This window comes from Mesoplodon densirostris, chromosome 10, assembly GCF_025265405.1.
Source record: "Mesoplodon densirostris isolate mMesDen1 chromosome 10, mMesDen1 primary haplotype, whole genome shotgun sequence".
Lineage (NCBI taxonomy): Eukaryota > Metazoa > Chordata > Mammalia > Artiodactyla > Ziphiidae > Mesoplodon > Mesoplodon densirostris.
In genome coordinates this window covers 12511973-12536766 of record NC_082670.1, presented here as the reverse complement: position 1 = coordinate 12536766, position 24794 = coordinate 12511973, and the positions used below count along the sequence as shown (strand labels likewise).

The 24794-nt window shown below is 45.3% G+C and overlaps 1 protein-coding gene across 2 annotated transcripts in view; it reads right to left on the bottom strand.

Moving 5' to 3' along the window:
* Positions 1-24794, bottom strand: part of JARID2 (jumonji and AT-rich interaction domain containing 2) — a 245507-nt gene that overhangs the window by 40080 nt on the left and 180633 nt on the right. The window contains exons 5-6 of one of the 2 annotated variants that reach the window (XM_060110539.1): positions 21324-21493; positions 7514-7690 (exon numbers count right to left, since the gene is read on the bottom strand). In XM_060110539.1, coding sequence (XP_059966522.1) covers positions 7514-7690; positions 21324-21493 — 347 coding nt within the window. The remainder of the gene's footprint in view (positions 1-7513; positions 7691-21323; positions 21494-24794) is intronic. The other variant, XM_060110540.1, reaches the window with a different exon arrangement.

The following is a 24794-nucleotide window of genomic DNA, read 5'->3' as shown; positions in this document are numbered from 1 at the left end:
AACCACTTCTGAAGTGAATGGCAAGACTCTAGCCCACCTTCGGATCTGAACAAGGAAGCTCTAACTATTCACAACAAACTGGGGGAGAGAGACACCTTCAAAGTGTGCACAAGAGTTAAACTGGAAGGCACTCCATGTACACAGTCACTCTACAAGTTAGAGAAGAATTGGTTATTTGCAGAATAAAAATATTAGTACAGAAAACCAAATACAGAAATATCTGCATTGTAATAAGGACTGTTTTCAAGGTTCTCCAAATAAATTCTGTAGATCTGCTACTGTACCACACCAACCCTCCAGCCAGGAAAGGAATGACTTTTGGAAATCCTATACTCACACTGTATAGACTCTGGGAACAGCACAACTTCCCAAGTGACTAAAAAGTCCCCTTAAGACAAGACAGATGAATTTAGCTGGAAACACTAAATACTGAGCAGCTGGGTGAACAGCTCAGAGATTCAATTCATAATATGTATGATATAAACGTATCCCAGGCAAGTACGGACAACAAAATTGTTTAAAGATTCTGAAAATCGAATACATTATCTTAATTTCTTCAGAACTGCAGAGTATTACAGTTCTTTAGAAGAGTCATGGGGCCTGAGGCCAGCAACAGGACAGTAGCCAGCACCCCCCTTCTGAGAACTCATCAAGCACCAGGCGCTGGGCTGAGTGCATCTGTCACTCACTCATTGCTAACAGACTTTCGTTTCTCTTTAGTAAGCTATTATTCACATAGCATGTGATCTACACCCATTCAAAGCGTACCATCCAGTGGATTCTGGCATATTCACAGAGTTGTGCAACCATCACCACAAAAATACAAGTTTAAAATGTTTTCATCACCCCCAAATGAAACGCCATCCCTACCCACTCCTGAACCCTAATGGAAAAGCCAGGTGTCCGTCCGCACACCAAACCACCAGGGGCCAGAGCGGTCCTAGATGTGTGTGTATATCCCCAAGGTCCCGCGTGGACCGAGAGAGCAAACGCTTCAGCAAGATGAAAAGAAACGGGGACGGGCTGCTCATACTGGTGGACAGGTGTCACCAGCGACCATCTACCACACTCGGAGCAACTCCTTCAGATGCGGTCAGTAACGTCACAGTGCTAACAGCAGCCCCCTCGGGCAGCCCTCACTGCGTGCCAGGTATTTGAAACGTACTAACTTTCCAGGATTCTCTTATCAACTGCAAGGTTGTTCCAGACTTCCAGATCTTCTCACTCACACATGGAGTTAACAGCCAATACAGTGTTCTCTACCACATAGGAATAAAACCTATATTGACTCATTTGCCAGTCACAAAAACCTATGAAAGGACTTCCCTGGTGGTGCAGTGGTTAAGAACTGCCTGCCAATGCAGGGGACATGGGTTCGAGCTCTAGTCCGGGAAGACCCCACATGCCGCGGAGCAACTAAGCCCGTGCACCACAACTACTGAGCCTGAGATCTAGAGCCCGTGCGCCACAACTACTGAAGCCCGCGTGCCTAGAGCCCGTGCTCCGCAACAAGACGCCACTGCAATGAGAAGTCTGCACACCGCAATGAAGAGTAGCCCCCGCTCGCCACAACTAGAGAAAGTCTGCGCACAGCAATGAAGACCCAACATAGCCACTAATTAATTAATTAATTAATTAAAAATAAAATTAAAACCTATGAAAAAGCACTCCTCCTACCTCTTTAAAGATAAGAAAACTAAAAGTGCCCAAAGTTGCAACTGCATATGGGCAGACAAGCCTCAGTGTCCTGATCTGTGTCCTGATCTCGGCCACTAGGTCAAGTGGCCCCAAATGGAAGAGGGGTGGAAGGTAAAAGGAAAAAGCGTTTCTCAGCTGGAGCGCATCTCCCCGTGGCACACGGGGGGACCCCAGCTCTGCCCACACAACCCACCCCTCCGCCACCCAGACAGAGGGGCTGCTGAATGCACCTCAAAGGCAATCACAGGGCAGAAATGTGGTGAAGTCACCCAAGCAACCGCTTTTCGGCCCTTACACAACTCCCCCCTACCCTGACCATGTCAATCCAAAAGCAATGAAATTATTCCAGCTGGGAGTCCGATGACATGTTGTTTAAAAAAGACTTGTGAAAAAAAGAAAAAAGAAAAAAAAAGACTTGTAAGAAATGTCCTTCTTCAGAAAGAGAGGAGCACACAAAGAAACAGTGGTCTCTGCTATTCCTTCCATTTTTCATTAAGTGCAAAACAAGCATGTGGAGAATATACAACATGGGGCTGATGTGAACAATCCACCCTCACTGAGTTCTCCTGTGCAAAGGGTAAGGAATGCCTCACCACCGAGGAAAAACCAAAACCAGAATCATTCCAGACAAAAGCATTAATTCCTCTCCCCTACCTCACTTACCCTGCTGAAAAACAATTACCAATGACGAGAACTTCTCAAAAACCGAGCCACTTCAAATATCAACTTGTAACACAAATACAAGAGCCACGTTTTGATTGTGCTGTTTTATGGCCAAATACAGAGATTACCTAAGGGCTCTACTGTTAGGATCATTTGAGGTTCTGTACACTGAAGCACATTTTGGAAACTCTGAAGAGCCATCGAAATAGAAGCTGCTGGAGGCATTGTTATGGTAACCCTTGAGTGCTGAGCCAAGGTCAAAAGCACGTGTGATGCCATCCCTTGTCATTTCAGATCATGCATTTTAATAAACACACCCACTTCCATTAGGATGCGCAGTGGGTTGTAAATGAGAACATTTGAGTCCTCGGTAATGTTTGCACAACTAAACATGTGCCTGGGGTCACCAGGCTCTGGCAGGGGACTACTGGGGTCAGGGCTCCTATCCCTGGGAAGCTGAGCACTGCCCCAGCCAGGCCCCATTAGACACCTATGGGGAGGGCAGGGGGAGGGCAGGGGGAGCGTGCGTTCTCTCCTGGTATCAGCTTCCACTAGCTCCACTCCTGCTCTGTAGGGAACCTGCTGCTTCACTGGGGTTCAAGTTTAGGGGAGAAACGAGATAAAGCAGGACACCATCGGCAGCTTGGGTTCTCACCTCTTCAAACCAACACAGCCTAAATAAAACTTTGGACCTGCCGCCAAATCAGGGTTTTGGGCCAAAGCTACTACCCCCGTAATAGTTAGTTTTCCCTATTTGGTTTTCTGTGCATTTATCTCCCCACATTTCAGTGAGGGTGCTGCTCCCGGGGGAGGGTACAGATGCTGCTGGACTTCCCGACACTCCTCGACATCAACAGCATACGAAGCAGGGGCAAGCACCGCTGGCCAAGAGAAATCCTGTGTCAGGGAGAAGAACACAAAGGCTGCTTGCTTTTCCACTCTCTCATGTGGAAAAAGTCCGCAATTCTGAGGACCTGCTTGACCACACGGTGATTATGGCCTCATCCAGGTTTTCCCTGTTAGAAAATCTATTTTAACACTTGTACACTGTTCACCTCAGTCCAAAATCAGAAGGAAACGGAGATGATCTGTCTGTAGATTTTACTTTTTGGAAAATAAGGGAGTAAAACTGAGGCAAGTATCCATCAATCAGTCAATCAAAAACTAAGGCAAGGGCAGGGAAAAGGAACACCCTCATCTCATTCACGAACTGTAGCCCGCCTTTTCTTCCCATGCAGTCAGAGAGCTTACTTTACTCGCAAGAATGATTCTTAGCTTCTGTTCACCAAGTGCCCTCTAAAACCAGGGAATGGGGGCTGAGGCGTGGGAGGACCACGTGAAGCAGGACGAGAGCATCACTGGCTTCCTCGTGTTACAGGTGTCACGCCACAGGGCCCTCTCATCCACTCTGGGGAGCGGCATGCCCAAGTGGTTGGCCTCATGGCTCAGGAACCCTCTGACACCGGCCTGCGGCTCATCAGGACGCAACCAGTCAGCAGTGCCTTGCAAATCTAATCAAGCTTGGCGCTCTGCAGGTGCTCTCTGAACCTAAACTGCAAAAGATCAGTTTTCTGAGCCTGAAGGAGGCCCCCTCTGAAGCCCAGACAGAAGAAACAAAGTCAATCAGGGCTGGTCCTGGGTGAGCCCAAGCAGTTTCCTCATATACATAATCACCGACCATCTATCTGCTTTCTTTACCGATAAAGCCACTGGCCCGATGCCATGCCAACAGACCAGGTAAACACCTTCTGTACTCCCGCAGAGAACTTTCTATTACAAGTGAACCCTCTTTAGGAATATCTGTTTCATTCTGTTGACAGATGTCACGTTTAAACAAATATCCGTTTTATAACTGATAGGTACCCAAGATGAAATCCCATTACAAGGAATTTCAAGCAATTCTGCTCTATATTTACAAAGAAAAGGGTCTCAGTAAAAACAAAGCAGGAAAGACAAGTTTAAGCTGCCACGGGAATTCTGCCACTGTTTGATCTGTATTTGTTCATCACAGAAACAGAGTTCTCAGTGATCCCAGCCTGACTGCTTGGAGGATTCTTGTGAAAACCACTAGAGTCCTGGGGTTCACTGCTGCCATTCTGCAACTCATACTCTGCGGGAGACAACAGGGTACCAAGTTTCCTATGGGTCCCAATAGGGACAAGAAGATACAGTATAGATGGGAACGAGGAGGAGATGAAAACAGGGTGCGATATAAATGTTTTAAATCTGAAAATGGTACTAATGTCTCAGGGAGGGAAAAAACGGATTCCAGGAATAAAATTTTAGTTAGGGATCTTCACCCAGCTCATCAGGTCATCCTGGAAAAGCCACTTCCCTTTAACACACAGCAATGCCCACCATCCACCATAACAGATCTCAATGGTAACGATTCCTGTACCCGAGACACAGGCGGTTAACTATTTCTTTATTCCGGGATATAAATGAAGGAAGGGACAAATGAATGCCCACCTGCACTATCCTGCTTGTTTCATAGAAGAGGAAATTAAGACTCAGAGAAATTAAATGCCTACCCAGCAAGACACAGCTAATTAAGCCTTAAAAGGGGACAGGAAACGAAGCTCCTGGTGACTAGTTGATGCTGATAAAGACCTTTATGGGAACAGAATGGGGGGTGGGAAGGAACAAATGTGTGTGTTATGCAATTTGGTGTTACAGTATAATTTCAATGATCTAGAAATGGCTGAGAAAGGAACACTATTCCACAGCTAAATGTTCAGTTTTCAAAGATTATTACGTTTTCGTTTCACCACTTTTGGGTGATGGCTCTCTAATCTCTGCTGCCGAGGACAGTACCCTCAGAAATCTCCCTACGCCCTCCTGCCGGGCGGCCTTACTCCCCAGTGTCACTAAGTCTTGCTTTAATAACCTGCTGGTGGCAGTTCTCTTTCTTGTCATCGGCCTTCTTCATGTCACAGAGGATGTAGAACAGGGCAGGTAAGTAAGCTCGACTAACTAGGTGTTGAGAACTCAGTGTTTTTCTGAAATACCGAATCTGAGGCAGGAACTGGCCTTCTCCAAAGCTGACTTCTCTTTTTCAACAAAACTCTCATCTTTCTCTGGGTCACTTGACACTGGAGAAGCTTTCCTAACGGCCCGTGCACGTTCGAGCTGGCTTCAGCCCATTCCTTCCACTGGCCTCGCAGAGAAGCAAGCACTGCCATCCTTTGGGTTTTTCAAGACATGAAACCTCCAAAGACATGAAAGCCACGTGGCGACAGCACAACTGGAGACCCACGCAGAGCTGTGTCTCCCAGGCCATGGCCTGTGGCACTGGCTCTTTGCTGCTGTCGACCAGACGAGAGTGGAAGCGCCACCATCACAGCACAGACTGGACCCACCGCAAAGCACGACTGTTCACATGCTCACCCTTACTATAGAGTAGTGTCTAGCGCGGGGGGCATTTCAAAAATCTTGACTGCCATCTGCCACTTTGGGTGATGGGTGCAAGGTATCAGATCTTCCATTTCTTCAACTGTAAAGCAAGAAACACCTCCTGCCCTGACCACCTCCCAATGATTCTGCTGTGGAGTAAGTAGATGGAATCAAAAGAGATAACGTAGATGAACCCATCCTGAAAACGCTCATATTTTTACTGTCATTCATGGAAAACAGCCCTCAATCCACCCTCTCACAAAGGGGATTACTGAAACACCACCCACTAAAAGGAAGTTAGAGAAGCCACCCCTTAACTATGAACATGTCTACACACACAGCTAACAGGCTACACAAACACTTCACTTAATCCCTACCTTACAGATGAGGAGGTGGAGGCTGAGAAATACTGAGTTATGCACTGAGATTATTAACCTCATCTCCCCAACAAACTGTCAGGTCCTCGAGTCACATTTTGTCATGTCTCTATGCCACCTAAACACAGCCCTAAGCAAGAAGCAGGACAGATGAATAATCACTCAACTGACAAGGCAAAAATGCCCAACCATGGTGCAGGTGAGACAGATTCCTGTCACCTCTAAGCGATGCTGGTCCTGCACCTCCACTTCCCACTGGGTCCAGAAAGACAAGGAGTAGTCCAGTGCACAGCCGTGGAGGGAAAAAAAATGAGCAGCTCTCCTCTGCCTCAATCACTTACTGGGCAGCACTGGTTTTCTGCCATTTGTAGACGGGGACGCTCTGCCTTCGAGGGTCTCCGTGAGTCCCAACGCAAGTATGATCTCGAGCAAAGAACCTGGTTAAGAACTCACAGAAAACAGCCATCACCTCTCCCAGCCTCATGCTCCCTGCTCCACTCTCTTTTTCTTTCGTCTTTTCTTACTTCCTTTCCCCCCACCCCATGCTCATCCAATTAGTCATCAAGTCCTCTCAACCCTACTCACTGCAGTATTTCTGTATCTACCGACACACTGTTGTACTTATATCCTCCCATTTACATTGCCCTGACCACCTTTTAGTTACCTCTGGCCAGGTAATTGCCTACAATTACAGCCTGTCAATGTGTTTCCTCTTCTTTACATCATTTCCCTTTATGAAATCCTCTTAATTGATGCCAGCTTAATCTTTTCAGAATGTAACTCCAATTAAGTCACCTCCCTGTTGAAAAACCACTGAGCACTTTCCACAGCCAACTTATTTATACTTTTCTCTCTCTCATATTCAACGCTTTTGTTCCTGTTTTGTGGGCTACATGTCCTCCCCCACGATGTTAACAGTCGAGGGGGGGAAAAAAGATCAGTCTAGTTCACAATACATATGCATGTACTTGATTTCACACACTGGATAACACTTTCCTTTCTTCACTATCTCTGCCTGCTAAAATCACAACAGTAAGTTGATCATCACAATAGTGTCTTCACAAAATCATCTTGACCATCTCTGTTTAGATGTGACGTCTTCCTCTTCCAATTCCTACGTCTGCCGCTCTTACGGAATTTATCATCAGTTCCGCAAACATAAGAATATGTATCCTCATCTTAACAATGTATTTGTCTAGAACACACTTGATTGGACTGGGTTACACCAATGTCTGCTAAGTGCCTGGTACTTAAAGAAGCATCCAAAACTAGCTTCGCCACCAGCTCTGCAGCCTTCATCTTCTCAACATAGGATCGATTCTACGTTTCACCCAAAGCTTTGGATTTTATCTTTTTTAACCCAAATTCAACAGTGGGCCTACCCTGTCCATTGTGAACATGCTTGTGGGTTTTTCCTTTCCTGGGGGTTGACTGGCATGAAGAGGAAGCGTTGTTGGTAGCTGTTTTGACGTCTTCTGACTCATCATCTTCCTCCCCGACGTCCTCCTCGTCCTGAGAGCTTCCAAAATATACCATGCTGTTGGGCAGCGCAGGAGAACCTAGTGGGTTTAAAAGAAGGTGCATAAACACAGGCCTGGATCCTCACACCCCTTCCAGAGGCGCACTTCAAATGGAGCCATTCGTTAAGTTACAAACTTAAATCCTCCTGACTGAGCAGATAAAACAAAGCTATTTATCTCTACTGCCATTTTTAATTTATTTTTCAAACATCCCCCAGGAAATACAACTCCATCTGTGTCCTTTTCACAGATTTCAAGCAAAATCCCCCAGCAGGGGGATGATGCCATTCACCAAACGTAACAAATGAAAATTTTAAAAACCTCATTTGAATAGTTCTTAAGAAGGGAAGGGGAAAACCACCAAGGACTGAACTGAGCAAGAAAAATTAATAATTTTTTTGTTAAAAATCTACCCACAGTGTCAAGGACAAGAGACTATTCTGGGTTATGTCTTTAGCTTTCTAGACTTAAAAAGTAAGAATTTGGGCGAACAAATTTAAAATGAAAGAAGAGACAATGAGACAGAAGTAGTGAAAACAAAACATGACATTTCCTTATAGAAGGAAACTATCTCATATTCATATGGGGTGAATGACCCGGATGGGTTCCCAAAACCCACAATATATTTGGAAGCTACTTTGATATGATGATCAGGTTAATAGCATGTAAAATTATTAAAATAAATTCCTGCATAACTTTAGCTGAAAGCCTGGTTTAAAAACATGAAAAACCCTCTTCATACACATCCCTTACTCCCTTCACACCTTGACCTCCTCATCCCCAAATGGTTTTGTTTCTCAACATAAGACAGAACAATATCACCAGAAAATAAGCTCAATATTACAAAGAAGCACAATACAGTTCTTCTTTATCGAATCATGAATTTTCAGGAGGAGATCTGTCAATTAATTGGTATACTGTTTGGGACCGAAGGCTGTTAAAAATCCCCCAAATTAATTGATTAATGGATCAAAATTTTTTTAAGCCCCTGAGTTCATTTCTGGCCACACGTCAATCTTCTTTCCCATTAGGTACCTTGAGGAGAGCTACCATCAAGTAACAGAAGAACTAATAAATGTGAAGTTCATTTCTTCTCGACAGTTTCCTGTGAATGAGGTAACACTCCAGGAGCAAAGGTCAAGATTCAAGTAACCAAATTTGCTCTCCTTCCCAAATAGGGATCTCGAACTTCAACCACAATGGTTTAAACCATTCCTGTCCAACTGCGGGGCTGCATGTTCTAACAAGGAGACGGACATGACTGAGTGGTATCACGGCACTGAAGTGGGAAACCAAAACCGCCCGGCTCCCAGAAACACAAAGGCAAAGACAGTACCTTCCTCTTGTTGTCGCCAATGACCTATCAATACTCAAAACCCCACAAGTTATGTGGGTCACACCACTGAATGGAGATGAAACTCCAAAGGGATCTATGTGACAAAACTTCTGCGGGTAACAGAATTGGATACACTCTGACAAAAGCCATTTCCTTTGTTTTCTCCCCTTTGATCACTTCCAATTAGAAGCAGGTTCTACAACAGAAGGAAGGTCTGACACAGGCTTTGGGGGAAATCGTCTAATCAAATAGAAGTTAGAGATGAAGTTTTTCAAAAAAAAAAGGAGGAGGAAGTATCTGACCGTATTTCCACTTAACAATATGTTTACCCATGTACTAAGTGGTTTTACAACTGGTACAAGACTGAATAGAAAAAGAGGAGACACCACCCTTACTAGCTTCCTACTTAGAAGTTTTCAGTTGGAACTTACCATCCACACAGATATACATAAGTACCTCCACAGCCAAATATACCCATACCATTAGATCCTAAATCTAACTTTTTAAGTACTTAAGAAAAAGCAGAAGAAACCTTATTTCAGCACTCAAAAGAGGTTCTGAGTAAAAAAAGAAAAAAGAGAAAGAACAGGAAATTTACCATAAACTCCAACTCATTCTAGCATGTAACATGACACAAGGTAACACACTACATGCTGCCAGACAGGCAGAGCTGGGGACTCAACACTTGAAAGTTACAGACTCAGCCATTACATTTCCCTCTTCAGTAGAATGAGAAGGAATAGGTTAAATAAATAAATCTCTTCAAGTTCCTTGGAGATCAGAATATCCACATCTAACTTCCTTTAAAGAAGAGCCTTCCTACACACTATCTTGGATGCATTGACCAGTGGCTGAAATCAGAAAATGGTTTAGTACTGTGAAAAGCAGGTTTTTGTGTAGACCCTGCAGTAACTTCCACAGCCCACTCTGCCCTCTGTCTGAGAGAAGCAGGATTAAAGGCTATAATTCCAGGAAGTAAACCATTACCCGCTTCATCTTCCTCTTTCCCACCCCCCACCCCCCGCAGGAGAAAAGGCAATAAACTGCAACAGAGGCCATTTGGGAGTAACTTTAAAAGGGGGAAAGTAAATCTATGTTTCAAACAGAATGAGGTAAAATCTACATGAAACACATGAGAAATAATTAACTGCCACCTACAGAATCTGTTGAGGAGTTTTTGAAACTCAAACCCAATGCATAAAGCATCACATTCCTTACATTCAAGATTCTGAGAATGGGGTGAACATTATATTTATGTTCCAAAGAACTAAAATGGAGGGGATGTTAGGAGCTCAGTTCAGAATCCAAGTTTCATTAACATCTTAAAGAAAGCATATGGGGTAATTTCTTCAACAAAAGCAGAAAACAACCAATCTTATGAATCCATTTTTATATAGATTTATTTATTATTTATTTATTTTATTTATTTTTGGCTGCGTTGGGTCTTAGCTGCGGCACACGGGATCTTCGTTGAGGCATGTGGGATCTTTTGTTGCGGCACGTGGGCTTCTCTCTAGCTGTGGCGCGTGGGTTCCAGATGGCATGGCCTCTGTAGTTTGTGGCACTGCGGGCTCTAGTTGAGGCGTGTGAGCTCAGTAGTTGTGGCCCGTGGGCTTAGCTGCCCCGTGGCATGTGGGATCTCAGTTCCCCGACCAAGGATAGAACCTGAGTCCCCTGAATTGTAAGGCGGATTCCTTACCACTGGACCACTAAGAGGCAAAATGCCCTTGGTTCAAATATTAGGCTTGTGCCAACTCTCCCCTCCGCAGGTGCCACTCATCATGGACAGCACTCTCCCCAAGCCTGGGTATGGCCTTGCTATTCTCCAGGCTTTGTTCAAGAAGCCACTGCCAATCTATGACCTGTCCCTCAGTAGTGGCCTCATCAACTACAGCCTTCTCCCCCAGAAAAACCAGACCTCCAGCATTTTACTGGGGACCTGCATACCCGTACCTCTCATTAACCTTGTAGTCAAACTGAAGCAAGGAGTAAAGACTAAATCCAACAGAGTCTAATGCTGCATATTCCAAAGCTCTGTCACCATGTAGCTACTGGAAATCCCTCTAAGACCCCGCTGACGTGTCCATCTGCAAAGCCACGGAGAGGCCAAGCCAACATTCCAGATCAGGAGAAAGCACAGCACTAGGGGAAAGGCAGCAGAAACAGCTTCTTTCTTTCTTGTTGACACAAAACCAGTAAGATCACCTCACATTTCATAATCAAGGTGATGGAGAAACACTGACTGTTGTCTGGTAATACCTAGAGAATAGCCGAAGAAGAACCTCAAATACATAAAAGAAAACCAAAAGCATCTGAGAAGCCAAACTAGTCAAGACATTCACATAGAGCATATTTATTTCTTCTTAGCCTAGCTACAAGCTCAATTATCTAATTTACAAATAAGTTTAGAGGAGGAGGAATCTGCTAGACACACACACAAAAAAGAAAAAGATGAAGGAAAGGATATTTTAAAGCCCTAAAATCACCCAGAAGTCTGTGCTGTTTATCACTGGTGAAAATTATCCCACATTCTTCAGTATAAAATGGGTGAACAGGTATATTAGATAATCAAATCAAGGTTGTGTGAGTAGAAAGTTAAATTAACATTTCGTATTTGAAAACAGAAGACTGTACGTGTTTTTAGAATTTTTCGTTAAAAATAGTTGGCAACTTATAGATTCTCGCATGTAAGAGGTAAGCTTCCTCTCTAGAAAATTTATTAGGGAAACGTCTTCCCTCCAAATGTCAGATGAGGCAAACTTTTGAAAAGCTCATTGTGGGTTCAGCATTCAGCAAAATGGGCATGGATCTACTGGGATGAAAATAACAACCTTCCCTTTCTACAGCAGGGCTCTGCTGCAAAACACAGGCGAAGGAGGTGAAAACAAGGGGTCTGAGAAAGGAAGGGCTCTGCAGCACCCACACCTGGTGTCCTCAGGTGGGCTCTCCTCATCAGAGGTATAAAGCCCCACTCGTGCAAGTCAGACAGGCTGCTTATCACACAAAATCACACCATCTCGCTCCTTTACAAACTCTGTAGTTTTAAAAGAGTAATCAATGAAAAGTGAACGTTTTTAGTGTTTTAAGAGCGTTAAGGATTGCATAGGGTATGGGGGGGTAGTTATACGTGTATATTTAGTATATACAGTTTTCTATTAAAATCGCAGGCATATTTTTCTCTCCTGATTATTCAAGCACATTAGCAAACGTGAAAAAAAATCTGAACTTGGATCAGTCGGTGGAATTGGGAGTGCAGAATGCATCTGCGCTTTGCCAAAGCCGTATTTCATTACTTTTCAGAATTAGCTGGCAATGCCTCCACAATATTTACTGAAGTGAAAACCAAATGTTTTCATCTGGACAAAAATCAAACTGTGGTATGTTACAACCACAACAGAAATCATTTTAATCCAAAAGCTTGCTTTCTCTAATTTGGGCTGTGGTTTCTATAAAATTGGATTCTTCTCCGTGAATCATGTACACATACAAGCCCTTGTTCTCATTATCTTCCCTCCCCCGACCAGTTCTTTATCTTAACACGCTAAACATAGCTCAGCTCTATTTTGCAAAGACCCTAAAGGGATTCCTTGCCCGCTGTCATTTAGCTGGGGAGTCAAATTCTGTAGCTTGACCTAATAACCTCTGGGCTGTCCCCACCCCCCATTTGGCGTGTTCGTGATTGATCTTCAGGATACACAAACAGAATGAAAGCAATCAGCCCCTACTATCATATTAAATTAAAATACAAAACTTCAAAGTGACCTGGTAGGGCCTGGGTAGGGGGAGAAAGGGATAGTTATTTACTGATTTCCTGAGTTAGAGGAGAGGAGAGAGGTCCATCCTTCGGAACTGGAGAGTCAAGGGAGAAAGTGGGTACAACTGCCTTGGTCCATTCATCCCACTGTGTATGCACCCGGCACTGATCCAGGCACCAGCAACCCTCACAGACCAGACATCCGTACTCACCCTGAACGCTCACGCACCCCACACGTCAACACCAAGTGCCCTGAAAGACTGGCACAAGTGTAACACACTGAATGATGACCTGTCTCTTCCAGGTCGGCCTTTACAATTTACCAGGGAAGAAGAATTTACACCAAGACTTCCCAAACCTCACCCACTTCCGTAGGCCCTAAGATTATGTGCCATATCCACCTGCTATTTTCTTTAAAGTGATTCATATTCATGATTTAAATGGATTCTCCTATTATATCACTAGAAAATTAATATCACATGCCCTAAAGAAAATGCAGTTAATATTACAATAAAATTTTTAAACATGCAGCTAATGTCATTTCTGGCACTAGCAGGGGCACATTTAGCAGGGCTTGGGAAACAGTCCTCCAGCCAAAGGCCAAACACAAAGGGAGCCCCTAACTCCTTATGGGATAAGGAGGAGCCCGGGCGATGAAGCCCATCCTGGAACTGCTCTTCCTTATAATACACACGTTATCCAAACACAGGATGCTAATCATTGAAAAGGACTCTACATGGAATCCCCAAGTCCAGGATGAAGCATCAGCTTGGCAGTCACGTGCCCATTGTCAGGAGCCTCAGTTTACTTGTCTGGACAATGAGATTAATGTCTTCAGACATAACATCTGTGATGACCCCAAAGGCCTATGAGGTATAGCATATGCAAAAGCACTGTCAACACCCACACTTCAGTGCCATTATTAGGCTGACACATGGCTTCAGTGACAAAAACAACTCAAAATTATAAAAGCAGGCTGTCACTTTCCACAGGTGAGAGCCAAGGCAATTTATTTCCTCTCTGCTTTACTAAATGGGAAAGTTAGCAGACTGGCAACAAGGGGAGGCGGGCAGTGCGGTGCACAGAAACAGGATGGAAACACAAGATGAACTCAACAGCTAGAATTTCTGGAACTTGGGCAGAGTAATGCCTCGTGAGAGCTGGAAACCTTCAGCCCGTAGAGCCTTTTTTCAGGAAGAACGGGGAGGGAGGGATGATATGATGGTCACTTCACTGTCCCCCTCTTCAGTTACGTGCTCCCAGATGCGCCAGTCTGACTGCACGTTTAGGAAATGCCCCACGGCAGGGCACGTGTTCTAAGAGCCCTGACATGAGGGACTTGGCAACGAGAACCACGTTCCCTCTTGACATGTCAGCTCGCGTGCCGACCTAGCCAACCACAGCAATGGGAGAAAGTATCATTTAATTAATCTGCTTACTGTCTTTCCCATGAGGCTGTCTATACCTGTGGCTTGAAACGTACACAAACGAATACACATCCAGTCAAATGCAGTGAGGTCTCTGGATCTCCTCACAGCAACTGCATGTGCAGATCACACCACACAGCACACTCAACCTAGCAGAAGTGGAAACAAGTCAGAAATTAACTTCATCAAGGCCACACAGAGACTACCTGAACACCCAAGTCTGTGCTCTCTCTCTCCACCACAGAAGTGTCCACAAATCCTATCAGACGTAAATACAGTAGAAGGGGCACCTTGCCTTTGGGACATGGATCCTGATGGCCTTAGTGTCAGCTGCCAGCAAGGTGCTTTGTAAACAAAACAGGGCTATCCTTACTGCCATCTACCTTCTCTAAATGGATTTCAGAAAGGACGAGAAATACTAAGGGACTCTCCAGAAACTAAGGGGGAGGCCAGAGGCAACTGTGAGAAGGATACTGACTCTGCGCCAGCAGCCACTGGCAGGGAGAAGGGAGCTGCTTTATCTGCAGGGAGGGCAAAGCCTGGTCGGAGGCCAGCTAGTCTGGAGCGGGGCCAACCCTCTGAGCAAAATGTCTTGGAGTCTTTTAACAACTGATCGAGGTCACAGAGCAATTAAAGGGGATCCATCCTTCCCCTCCTTGGCGCTTAAGGACACGATGGTTTCATATTTCTTCATAACTAGCCTGATAAACTATCCTGGCAAGTAAATTGCTTGCTCAGCACAACTCAGCCAAGTATACGGACTCTCGGAAAACCAAGCATATGAGGAACATAAGGCCAGTTTGATCTGGAGAAAAGTAAGGGTGGCCACTGAAATCCTCAGGGTGGCAAGAATACCACTTTGTCTGTTACCTCTCTCAAAAATTAAGATGCGACACCTCTCAAAAGGATCCATCAAAAAAAAAGTTGTGGGGCTTCCCTGGTGGCGCAGTGGTTGAGAGTCTGCCTGCCGATGCAGGGGACACGGGTTCATGCCCCAGTCCGGGAAGATCCCACATGCCGTGGAGAGGCTGGGCCCGTGAGCCATGACCGCTGAGCCTGCGCGTCCGGAGCCTGTGCTCCGCAATGGGAGAGGCCGCAACAGTGAGAGGCCTGCATACCGCAAAAAAAAAAAAAAAAAAGTTGTGTATCACTGTGACAGAGGGCCTTCCTCCCCAAAGAGTTCATGTAAAGTATTCCCATTTTGCTCAAGGAAGTTCATTACTAGTGCCATAGTGTTCCTTGCAACTGCAGGATTACTTAATTGCTTTCTAGCAGGTTAATCCCCTTTCATTCTGTGACCTCTAAATCACCCCAGGCTTCCTCAGTACCCAACGCCAGTACTCTATCAAAACATGTGGTCCTTACCAATAAAGCCAACGGACTGCCTTTAGAGAGAGTTCCATGGGTGGTCTGTCTTTTCTGGTACCTGCATTCTCCTAAGCTGATCTTTCATATCGTTCCTCTTCATTTTCAAATGGAAGGCTCCTCCAATACCCTCTTCGTCTGCCTAAATTCACTGGGAAACGTAAGTCCACTGGATGGTCACCACAGGCACCATCTGGCCTGCTTCACACCCATGACTTTAACTCCACAGCAACTGTGTGCTCACTACACACCTATTTTACAAAAGAAGACACTTGGACTGAGAGTGGTTTAAGTCATCTGCCCAAGATCCACTAGGATCATTCAGCCTCCGGCCTGTGTTCCTATAATAACCCGCTGGAGAGCCCTTCCTCTAGCCGGGAGCATCTTACTCAATAATAAGGGTCTGGACATGTGATGTCTCTTCTCTCGGCTGAAGAACCTCGGTGAATATCCAGCCCAGGGCCCACAGAATCGGACACGTCTAACTCCCCTGCTTTAACGAGGGGCCCTCCAGAAAACAAACCCAACACCACCCCAGGCCTTGGCAGGGGCTCCTGCAGAACTTTCTCCTTCTACAAAGCCAGCTCCATCCCAGAGAGCCCTGGGCAGAGTCCCTTCCTGTTCCACATGTGCACCCTCTACCCTGGCATTGCCTAGTTGGTCTATCGCACCTACCACAGGGATACTGCCTTCCTGTTGCTAATCTGTTTTCTAGTGTCTGGTATATAAAAAATGTTCAATAAAGGCTTGCTGAATTAATTAGCAATTGAATGACGGCTGATGGCTGAAGATTCTCTAAGACCCGCGAAACAATAGGCAACCAGTCCCAAAACAGAAAGGACTGCTTCGCCGCGGCTGACAGTGTGGGTCTTTCCTAAGACCTCCTCCTCCAAAATAGCTCTCTTCTTTCCTCCGAACTGTGACACCCACGGTCAGAAGAAGGAGCCATGTGTAGATGTGTATTTTCAGGGATCCCCCTTGGGAATCCCCCTTGTTTGCAGAGCCCCATAAAGAGAAAAATATAAATAAGAGAATCATTTAACCTGCCACTGCTCTGCTGTGTTAAGCTTTTTTTAACCTGCTAATAATCATAGTCAGGACAAAGAGAAGAAGACAGAACTCATTAAGAATAACGAGACGGGTGACAGAAGATGCAGCGAAGGTTAGAATTGAGGCACGCGGCCCAGGGCACACACCCCTCCCCCATCTCGGCCAATGTGCACCAGCAAAAAAAGATGCTAATTATGCCTCTGGCAGGAGCCATGTGGACCCCCTTCAACGCAGCCATTTAAAGATAAATACACCGCAGGCAAACACTTCGGGCGGGCTGCACTATTCACTCTGCCTTTCCTTTAGAGATTTTAGGTCATGATATTAAATAGGAAAGGAGAGAGCCCTGCCAAACTTAGCTGAAAGGTCTCCGCGTGCCTTAAGACAGATTTTTTAAATCTCTAAAGCTTCTTATCCCTGAACAACTGGCTGCTGTGTTGACATGTACACACTAATCCCAGAATTATTAACGGTATCATTTTTCCCCACCCCAGGTTTTCGCTGAAGATACTTAACGGAGTTGTGGGGAGTTGTCTTGGGCTTGCTGAGTGTCACTGATGGGTAACAAACACCAAGGCTTAAGAACTCTACTTGCCGGCTTTTTCTCAAGATTCATTCTCTTCCATATTCCAAATTAGCGCTGAGACTATTACGGGTAACAACGGAGAACTGGAGAAAAGGATGATCTGTAATCCTTGGCAACAAACATCGTTTCCAGGTCTTTGATTCCTTCACGATTTCTGCAGCCAGGCTTTCTTTCCCACCAATACTGAAGCCTCTCAAGACCGTTTCCTTTACCCAGAGACTCCTGTAAAGGGTGATGGAGTGGCCGGGCTCTTGAGGCTAAGCATAAATTTTGGGGCTCAGACAAGCTCTGTTTGGTGTGGAACCCGTACGAAAAAAGCAGCGGCAGAATTAGAATGCAGGTATAAAAGAGAAAGTTAATCAAATTCCCAACTATCAACTTTGTCTGTTAAGATTCCAGATGAGGCCAAGACTTAAGTGAGGAAGTGTCACCAGCAGTTGATACCTAAAAGTTAGAAATACACCTACATGTAAATCAAGGATTAGATAAATGATGAGACATCCACAAAATGGAAGGGGTATTTATGTGAGAGTGTGAAATAGGAAAACCAGATTGCAAAAATAAAAATATAATGCAATTCCATTTGGGGTGTGTGACTTGTATTGTATATGCACAGAGAAGGCTTAGTAACATTTTCACCAAGGAAATGAGAAACAGTGGTTGTGTCTGGGAGATTAGACGGAGGGGTATTTTGATTTTTTTTTTTTTTTTGGTCTGTTTCTCCAACTTTTCTGCTGATCTTCCTTAGAGGAACATGAAATACACTGATAACTAAAAAAAGTTTCAACATTTGAAACTGAAAGAGAATTATTAAAGTACCACTACAACAGGCTTTGTCTATTTAACCCTTGTACACCTCAAAATACATTTTAATTAGCTCAAGCAACTGCATATTAAAGTATGCCATCTAATGCCACCAAATCCATCACATTTCCAATATCATGAAGTACTTAGTGAATCACCTATCATTTGAGGCTTTTAGAAAAGCCAGATCAGGTAAACACACCTGACCTCACAAAGCCCTGGTTTGTTTGTTTGTTTATTCATTTATTCATTTATTCATTTATTTTTTTTTGGCGGTACGCAGGCCTCTCACCATTGTGGCCTCTCCCGTTGCGGAGCACAGGCTCCGGATGCGCAGGCCCAGCGGCCATGGCTCACGGGCCCAGCTGCTCCGCGGCATGTGGGATCTTCCCGGACCGGGGCACGAACCCACGTCCCCTGCATCGGCAGGCAGACTCTCAACCACTGCACCACCAGGGAAGCCCAAAGCCCTGGCTTTTAAAATAAAATACCTTAAATCTAAAAAGTACAGGAGGAAGAGTAAGAGAGTGCAATACTCTGTGTCAAAACCTTATTGCACATCAGCTAAAATAAACAACGAAACCTATTTTTATTGTCTGGCTCATGAATGTAGGAATAACTTTCCAAGCCTCAGAGCATTTTTCCAAAATTAAACATCTTAGGTTTCACTTACTGAAACTTTTGTTCCATCTGACAAGTGACAGAAGTAAACTGTGTCTATGAAAAGACATGATTCTCTTGTGTCTAGAGCCTGGAAATGTCAAAGCTGGGGACTTGGTAATGTTTTCCCTAGGTGCCATTTACTCGAGTAATAAGCATGCCTCTCCAAGCGAGGTCCTCCCCAAATCACCCCAAGCCAGAGAAAATACGATTTAAAAGAAATTATGCATATATACGCACATGGCACAAACATACAAATTCCACTCTAAAAACAAGTCACACCCGCTCCATAGGTAAAAACTTTCATAACTAAATTCCATAACCTGCAGAGCAGTTTTCTGACATCCTAATAGAACACGATCAGTGAATCTTCCTAAAGAAAAGAGTTAAGGCATGGCTCCAAGGTAAATTTGGCTCCAGTGGGATTAAAAAGACACAATGAAGAGTCCTACAAACACAGAGCTTTAATTATTTACCTGAACCATCTTGCCTCTGATGATACTGTTGACCCTTCAAAGATCCCTTTGGCTCAAATTCCTTCTTCTGAGCACCTGGTCCCACTCACTCTCCACCGCCCATGACACCACCCCACCGCCTACCAGCCCGTTGGTCACTCTCATCTTTCCCCTTCCTTTCACCCTTCACAGCCGATCCTGCACTTGATTCTTTGCTAATGGGTTTGTACACCTTCCTTTCCACCTCCACCCTCAACACCTAGGATCACTAGACTCCTTCAGCAAGGAGCTATGTCAAACCCAAGGGAGATGCTGGCATGAGGCCCTGCTACCCACCCCACTCCCTGTCGTGAGGGAGAAGTGGTGGGCACTGAAATACACTTATTCTCCTCCTTTAGGTCTTGAGTCTCCCAGGACTATCATATCAGTAGCCTGTAATCTCAGATAAAGACCTCACCCTTCATTTTCCCTTCCCTAACAATTTAGTCCTAAAGCAAACTGGTACAAGGTGTGTGTGTGTGTGTGTGTGTGTGTGTGCAAACTGGTACAAGGTGTGTGTGTGTGTGTGTGTGTGTGTGTCGACCGTGGCAGTCCCTGTGGTGTGCGAGAGCCAAAGGAGGATGAAGAGGTGTTCACACACAGGTCAGGCCGTTCACAGGGTCCGAGCCAAGTGAGATCAGAAGGGCTACATGGCGAGGGTGGCAGAATAGATGGGAGGTGGGGCACACTGGAAAAGATGGATCAAATAAACAATTTATGGATAACAGGAGTCAACTTTCTCACTGTTTAATATAGAAAAAAAAAAAAAAGGAAGAAAACCAGAAGGAACCCTTTGGTGCTAAACTAAAATTGGGAGGGTACTGGTGCTCATTCGTGAATTTTAATAGGCCTAGAGACATAGATGTGCATACTAAATGAGCTGCACATACATGCCCTTGCACATGTCCCCCCCACACACAATGCATTTCCCTCCGATAGCTATGAGCACACCTCAAGCCCAGATCCTAGCTTCTAAAGAGCAGCTGTTCCTGAAAATGAACAGGGCTCTTAGAAGAAATGGCTGATTTCAGGGCTGAGGGAGGGAGTACACAACAAGAGTCCAGGACATTCCACTGTGTCGGGGAGCTGGGATGGGAGGATGACAGGGACGTGTCAAAGGGCAAGGGAGCCAGCTTGAAGGGGCTACACTGATGGGATCTGGGACAATCAAACATCAAAACAGATGAGTAATGGATTACAACCCTCTGAACAAAACAGGAAATGAGTCCATCCAGATCCCCAAAAATGAGTACATCGAGTTTGATGAGAAATGAGATACGGAGTGTTTCAAAGAGCCTCGCAATGAAATACGTATAATCACAAAAGCTGTCAAGGGTCCGCTTTCCGTGGAAAAGCCTGACAGCCTGCCTCAGTTGAGTGACCGATGGGAGCACCATCAACCACAGGACAGACTGGAATGCTGTGGCCCAACAGGGCAGTGAGAAGCTCGAAGACTCCCTTCTGTGATGCTCCTACCTGCAATGCAGAGGCCCCTCAATCTCCCTCACCATCTTCTGTGTTCTTCCCTCACTTAGTTCCTAAAGACTTTCCCAAAATAAGGCCATGTAAATCCAAACCCATCCTTCATTACAAAATTGTAATTTTGTAATTACAAAATCCTCTCCGTGCACTCCGTCCATTGGTCCTGTTCGTATGTACAGACCACTATTTCCACCGTTATCTATACCTACAAAGCACTACTGTTATTTTTCCTAAAGTAGTATGGCGGGGGGAGGGAGAGGACCCTCCATCAGCGTGGCTTATTCCCAGACCTCAGGAAACACTAGGAAACGGGACCTAACACCCATCCACAACTACCCCAACAACAACAAAAAAAATTACAAATCAAAAAGCCAAGTTTGCAAAGCATGTGTGTGACGGTGATGCTGGGGTGGTAGAGGTCCTAAAAGGATGTCAGGGAGAAGTCGATTATAAGAATGTAAGACTCCAAACTGTGACACTGTGTGCTGAGACACCAAGAAAGGTGATTCAAGAGTCAGAGGGAAAAATACAGGAAGGCTCCAGCACCCTCTGGGTGGGATTCCTCACTTTACAGTCTCAATCCCTCAAACCAGGCTGGGAGTTCAAAGAGGTTGTAGAGCAGAGACCGAAGCCAACATCAGAACGCCTGGGGACAGCCTCACCCCTTTTTCCTTCAACCAGGCTGCTCCCTCCAAAATGGCAACACGGTCTTACCTCGAAGGCAGAGAAAGGTAAGGAAATCTTCTGTCTTAGGCTTCCTTTTAGAGAGGTCAGAAATTTGAGTGGCTGGAGCGGGTAGCAATGGTTCCACTATCTTGACTGGAGTTGTGCTGGGGCTATTCGGCTGGGATTGAGCAAACTTCCTTTGTGCTTGCAGCCTGGGCCTGTAAAAGCAAAAGAAAATTAGCAACAAGCAGAGATCGGAGGATACAGATCTACGTGCAGCAATAAAATCAGGACACAAAAGGGAAGAGAGACCTTATTTCAAGCCAACTCTTTGTTTCTAATTAAGGTTCTCTCTCTCTCTCTCACTCTCGTAAACCACAAGCCGGCTTTAAAGGGCCATAAATTTGCTTTAAAGGGCTACGTTTTCTACACTGATATAAAACGTGCGCCATGAGCATGTGTGTACGTTTGCGCACAAGCACGTGCCTGTGCACAAACCAGTGTGCGCCTGGGTATTTCCAAAGCAGCGTGCGGTATTAGGTGACACGGGATTAATGGCTTTCGTACTTTTTCACAAATCATCTGCCACATTTATTTAGCATTCTGTGCTTTAACACGATGCTATCACAAACACATGCACAACTGCCTTCATAGTTTGTAAGGACACCTCGTCCACCTTAGCCTGTCACTGACCTGGTCTCACACCCCCGGAGGAAGTAGTCTCCCCATCTCTAAGCTCTTCTAACTCCAATTCAGCCAAATAAATCCACCTGGAATTAAAGCTTGTAATGTAGGGGGTGGGGGAGGGGGGGAAGACCACTTCTCTAGTCTATTCAAAACCCCTCCTTCATGGCCAAATTATGGGTTACCTTCTGCCCATACAAAAAGTCCAAAGTCCTTAGTTAGGGATTTGAAAAACTGGCCTTAACCTATCTTTCTCAGGCCCCTCCCCTATTACCATCCTACGTAGATACCAATCCCCTAATTTATACTTTGGTGTCTACAAATCACAACTTCAATCTCCTTAACCAGACATTGTTCATTTACACAATTTTACATGTCAGACACTCTATTAATTTGAATCCTAATGACTCTTGGAAAGGTTTCTTTACTTTTTTCCTAACACTGTAGCCAGTAGTCGTTCTCCTTTTTCTACCTAAGTGTTTTTACCCCCTGTATAACTGACTTGACCTTTATCATAAATTGCCTCCTATTAGCTCTCCCTTGAATTTTCAAGACCTCAACGCCTAACGGAAAATAAACACCTTTGAGGGTGTGAACCTGTAGGTGTCCTGCTTTAAACCACCTCTCTGGCCCTGCTCATAAAGATGCTCAAGAAACAGTATTTGAGAGCAGGGAAAAAACAAGAATCAAAAAGCAGCCCTGGGCTTCCCTGGTGGTGCAGTGGTTGAGAGTCCGCCTGCCGATGCAGGGGACACGGGTTCGTGCCCCGGTCCGGGGAGATCCCACATGCCACAGAGCAGCTGGGCCCGTGAGCCATGGCTGCTGAGCTTGCGCGTCCGGAGCCGGTGCTCCGCAACGGGAGAGGCCACAACCGTGAGAAGCCCGTGTACCACAAAAAATAAAAATAAAAAAAAGCAGCCCTACGGCACAGGGCTTTAAACGGATTTGCTCAGAACCCCAAACTGGAATCAGTCACTATGTGGGTGGGACTGATAAAGCCACCCCGGCTCAAGGCTGCTTTGAGTATTACATATATTTATAATTCTATAGCACAAACAAGTCTTCCCTTAACTATCGTTGAGATCATGTAAAACAGTAAGCATAGTATCTTCCACTGCTGGTGCTCGAAATACCCTAACATTTTAAGTTAACATTCTAGTATTTAACAAAATAACCACCCCCCCACACACACACACACACTGGTTCTCCACTTTGTAAAAATTAGCTCCCTTAAGTGTTAACCTCCCGTGTCCTGCCCAGACTCAACTCTTGCCTCCCTTACGACCCACCAGAAACACTCCTGAATAGGTCACATTCCCAGTATGAACTGACACTTGATCAACAGGGAGAGAGCATGCTGGTCACGACAGCATGACTGTCCCTTACTAGGGACTGGGCAACAACCCTCAGTCCCTAAAATCTTAAAAACGTCGCAGTTCATCAAAAGCACTTCCGAACCCAGGAATGACCAGAGGAAAACAGCCATGTAACAAGGTTTAACAGAAATTCCAAACGTCATAAATGGTAAGGGGATAAAACAACGCTCCCACTCCTGTGTTGTGAAGAACAAAGAGCTTTTTTTTGCAACCAACTGACTGTCCAGAAGGTGAGAGAGCAGAAGTGTGTGCTGGGAGAGCCTCCAAGCCCAGAGGACTGACCTTCAAGGAAGATCAGATGGGGGTGGGGGGTGTGTGTGTGACCAACTGAGAGATGTAAGAACAGTGCTTCTCAAACCATCGCAGAGGAGGATCCGTTTTGCATTTGGTGCCCCCTCACGGTCCCCTTTAGATTTTCTGCCTTTTACAAATGGATATTTTTATAAGATAATTATTGTAGGGAGAAAATGAAAGACATAAACTACAAGCTCAAATTTATTATTAGACTCAACAGACATAAAATCACCCTGTTCTGGGCCTCCCTGGTGGCGCAAGTGGTTGAGAGTCCGCCTGCCGATGCAGGGGATACGGGTTCGTGCCCCGGTCTGGGAGGATCCCATATGCCACGGAGCGGCTGGGCCCGTGAGCCATGGCCGCTGAGCCTGCGCGTCCGGAGCCTGCGCGTCCGGAGCCTGTGCTCCGCAACGGGGGAGGCCACAACAGTGAGAGGCCCGCATACCGCAAAAAAAAAAAAAAAAATCACCCTGTTCAACTGCTTTAACATGCTCACTGCTCACTCTCAATTTCTCTATTCAGCTCACTGGCACCAGGCAGCCAACAGCCCGTGCCTTGAGCAGGATCGCCTCAGAGAAGGGACAGGATACAGAAAAGGAGACAGCGACGCCATGCCCTGGCACCCTCAGGGTGGACTGAGCCCAGGAGGACTACCCTCCTCTTCCAACCAGCTCCTTCTCTCCTCCAACTTGCCCTTCCTGTTAAAAGAAAACCCCTGTCATGTTTTCCTACTGAAAAGGGGTTTTAATTGGCAATCTTCTGATTTGTACATCTTCATTTAAATGGACATAACTCACACTCTGGGCATTAAGGGGGGGCTTTATGGAATCACTGCCTGTACGTGAACAGGATGTTCAGTGTTTACTTGCTTTCTCAAAAGTCGGCAACGACAAATGCCACACATAATGAGAAGATGGCACAGCCTGAATGAAAAACAAACACGCAAACACAGATGACACAGCAGGACTCGGAAAAACATTCTACAATTTCATAACCTCAAAGATAAATGCTCCGACCGTTGCTCAAATAAAAGGCGCTTTTTGCCTGATGACTTTCTCAGGGAGGCTATGAAAAATAAGGGCATAACAGATTAAAAAGCGTCAGTAAAATAAATTACCCCTCAGAGGAATAAGCCAAGCTCCCAAGTGATTAAGTATTTGTGAGA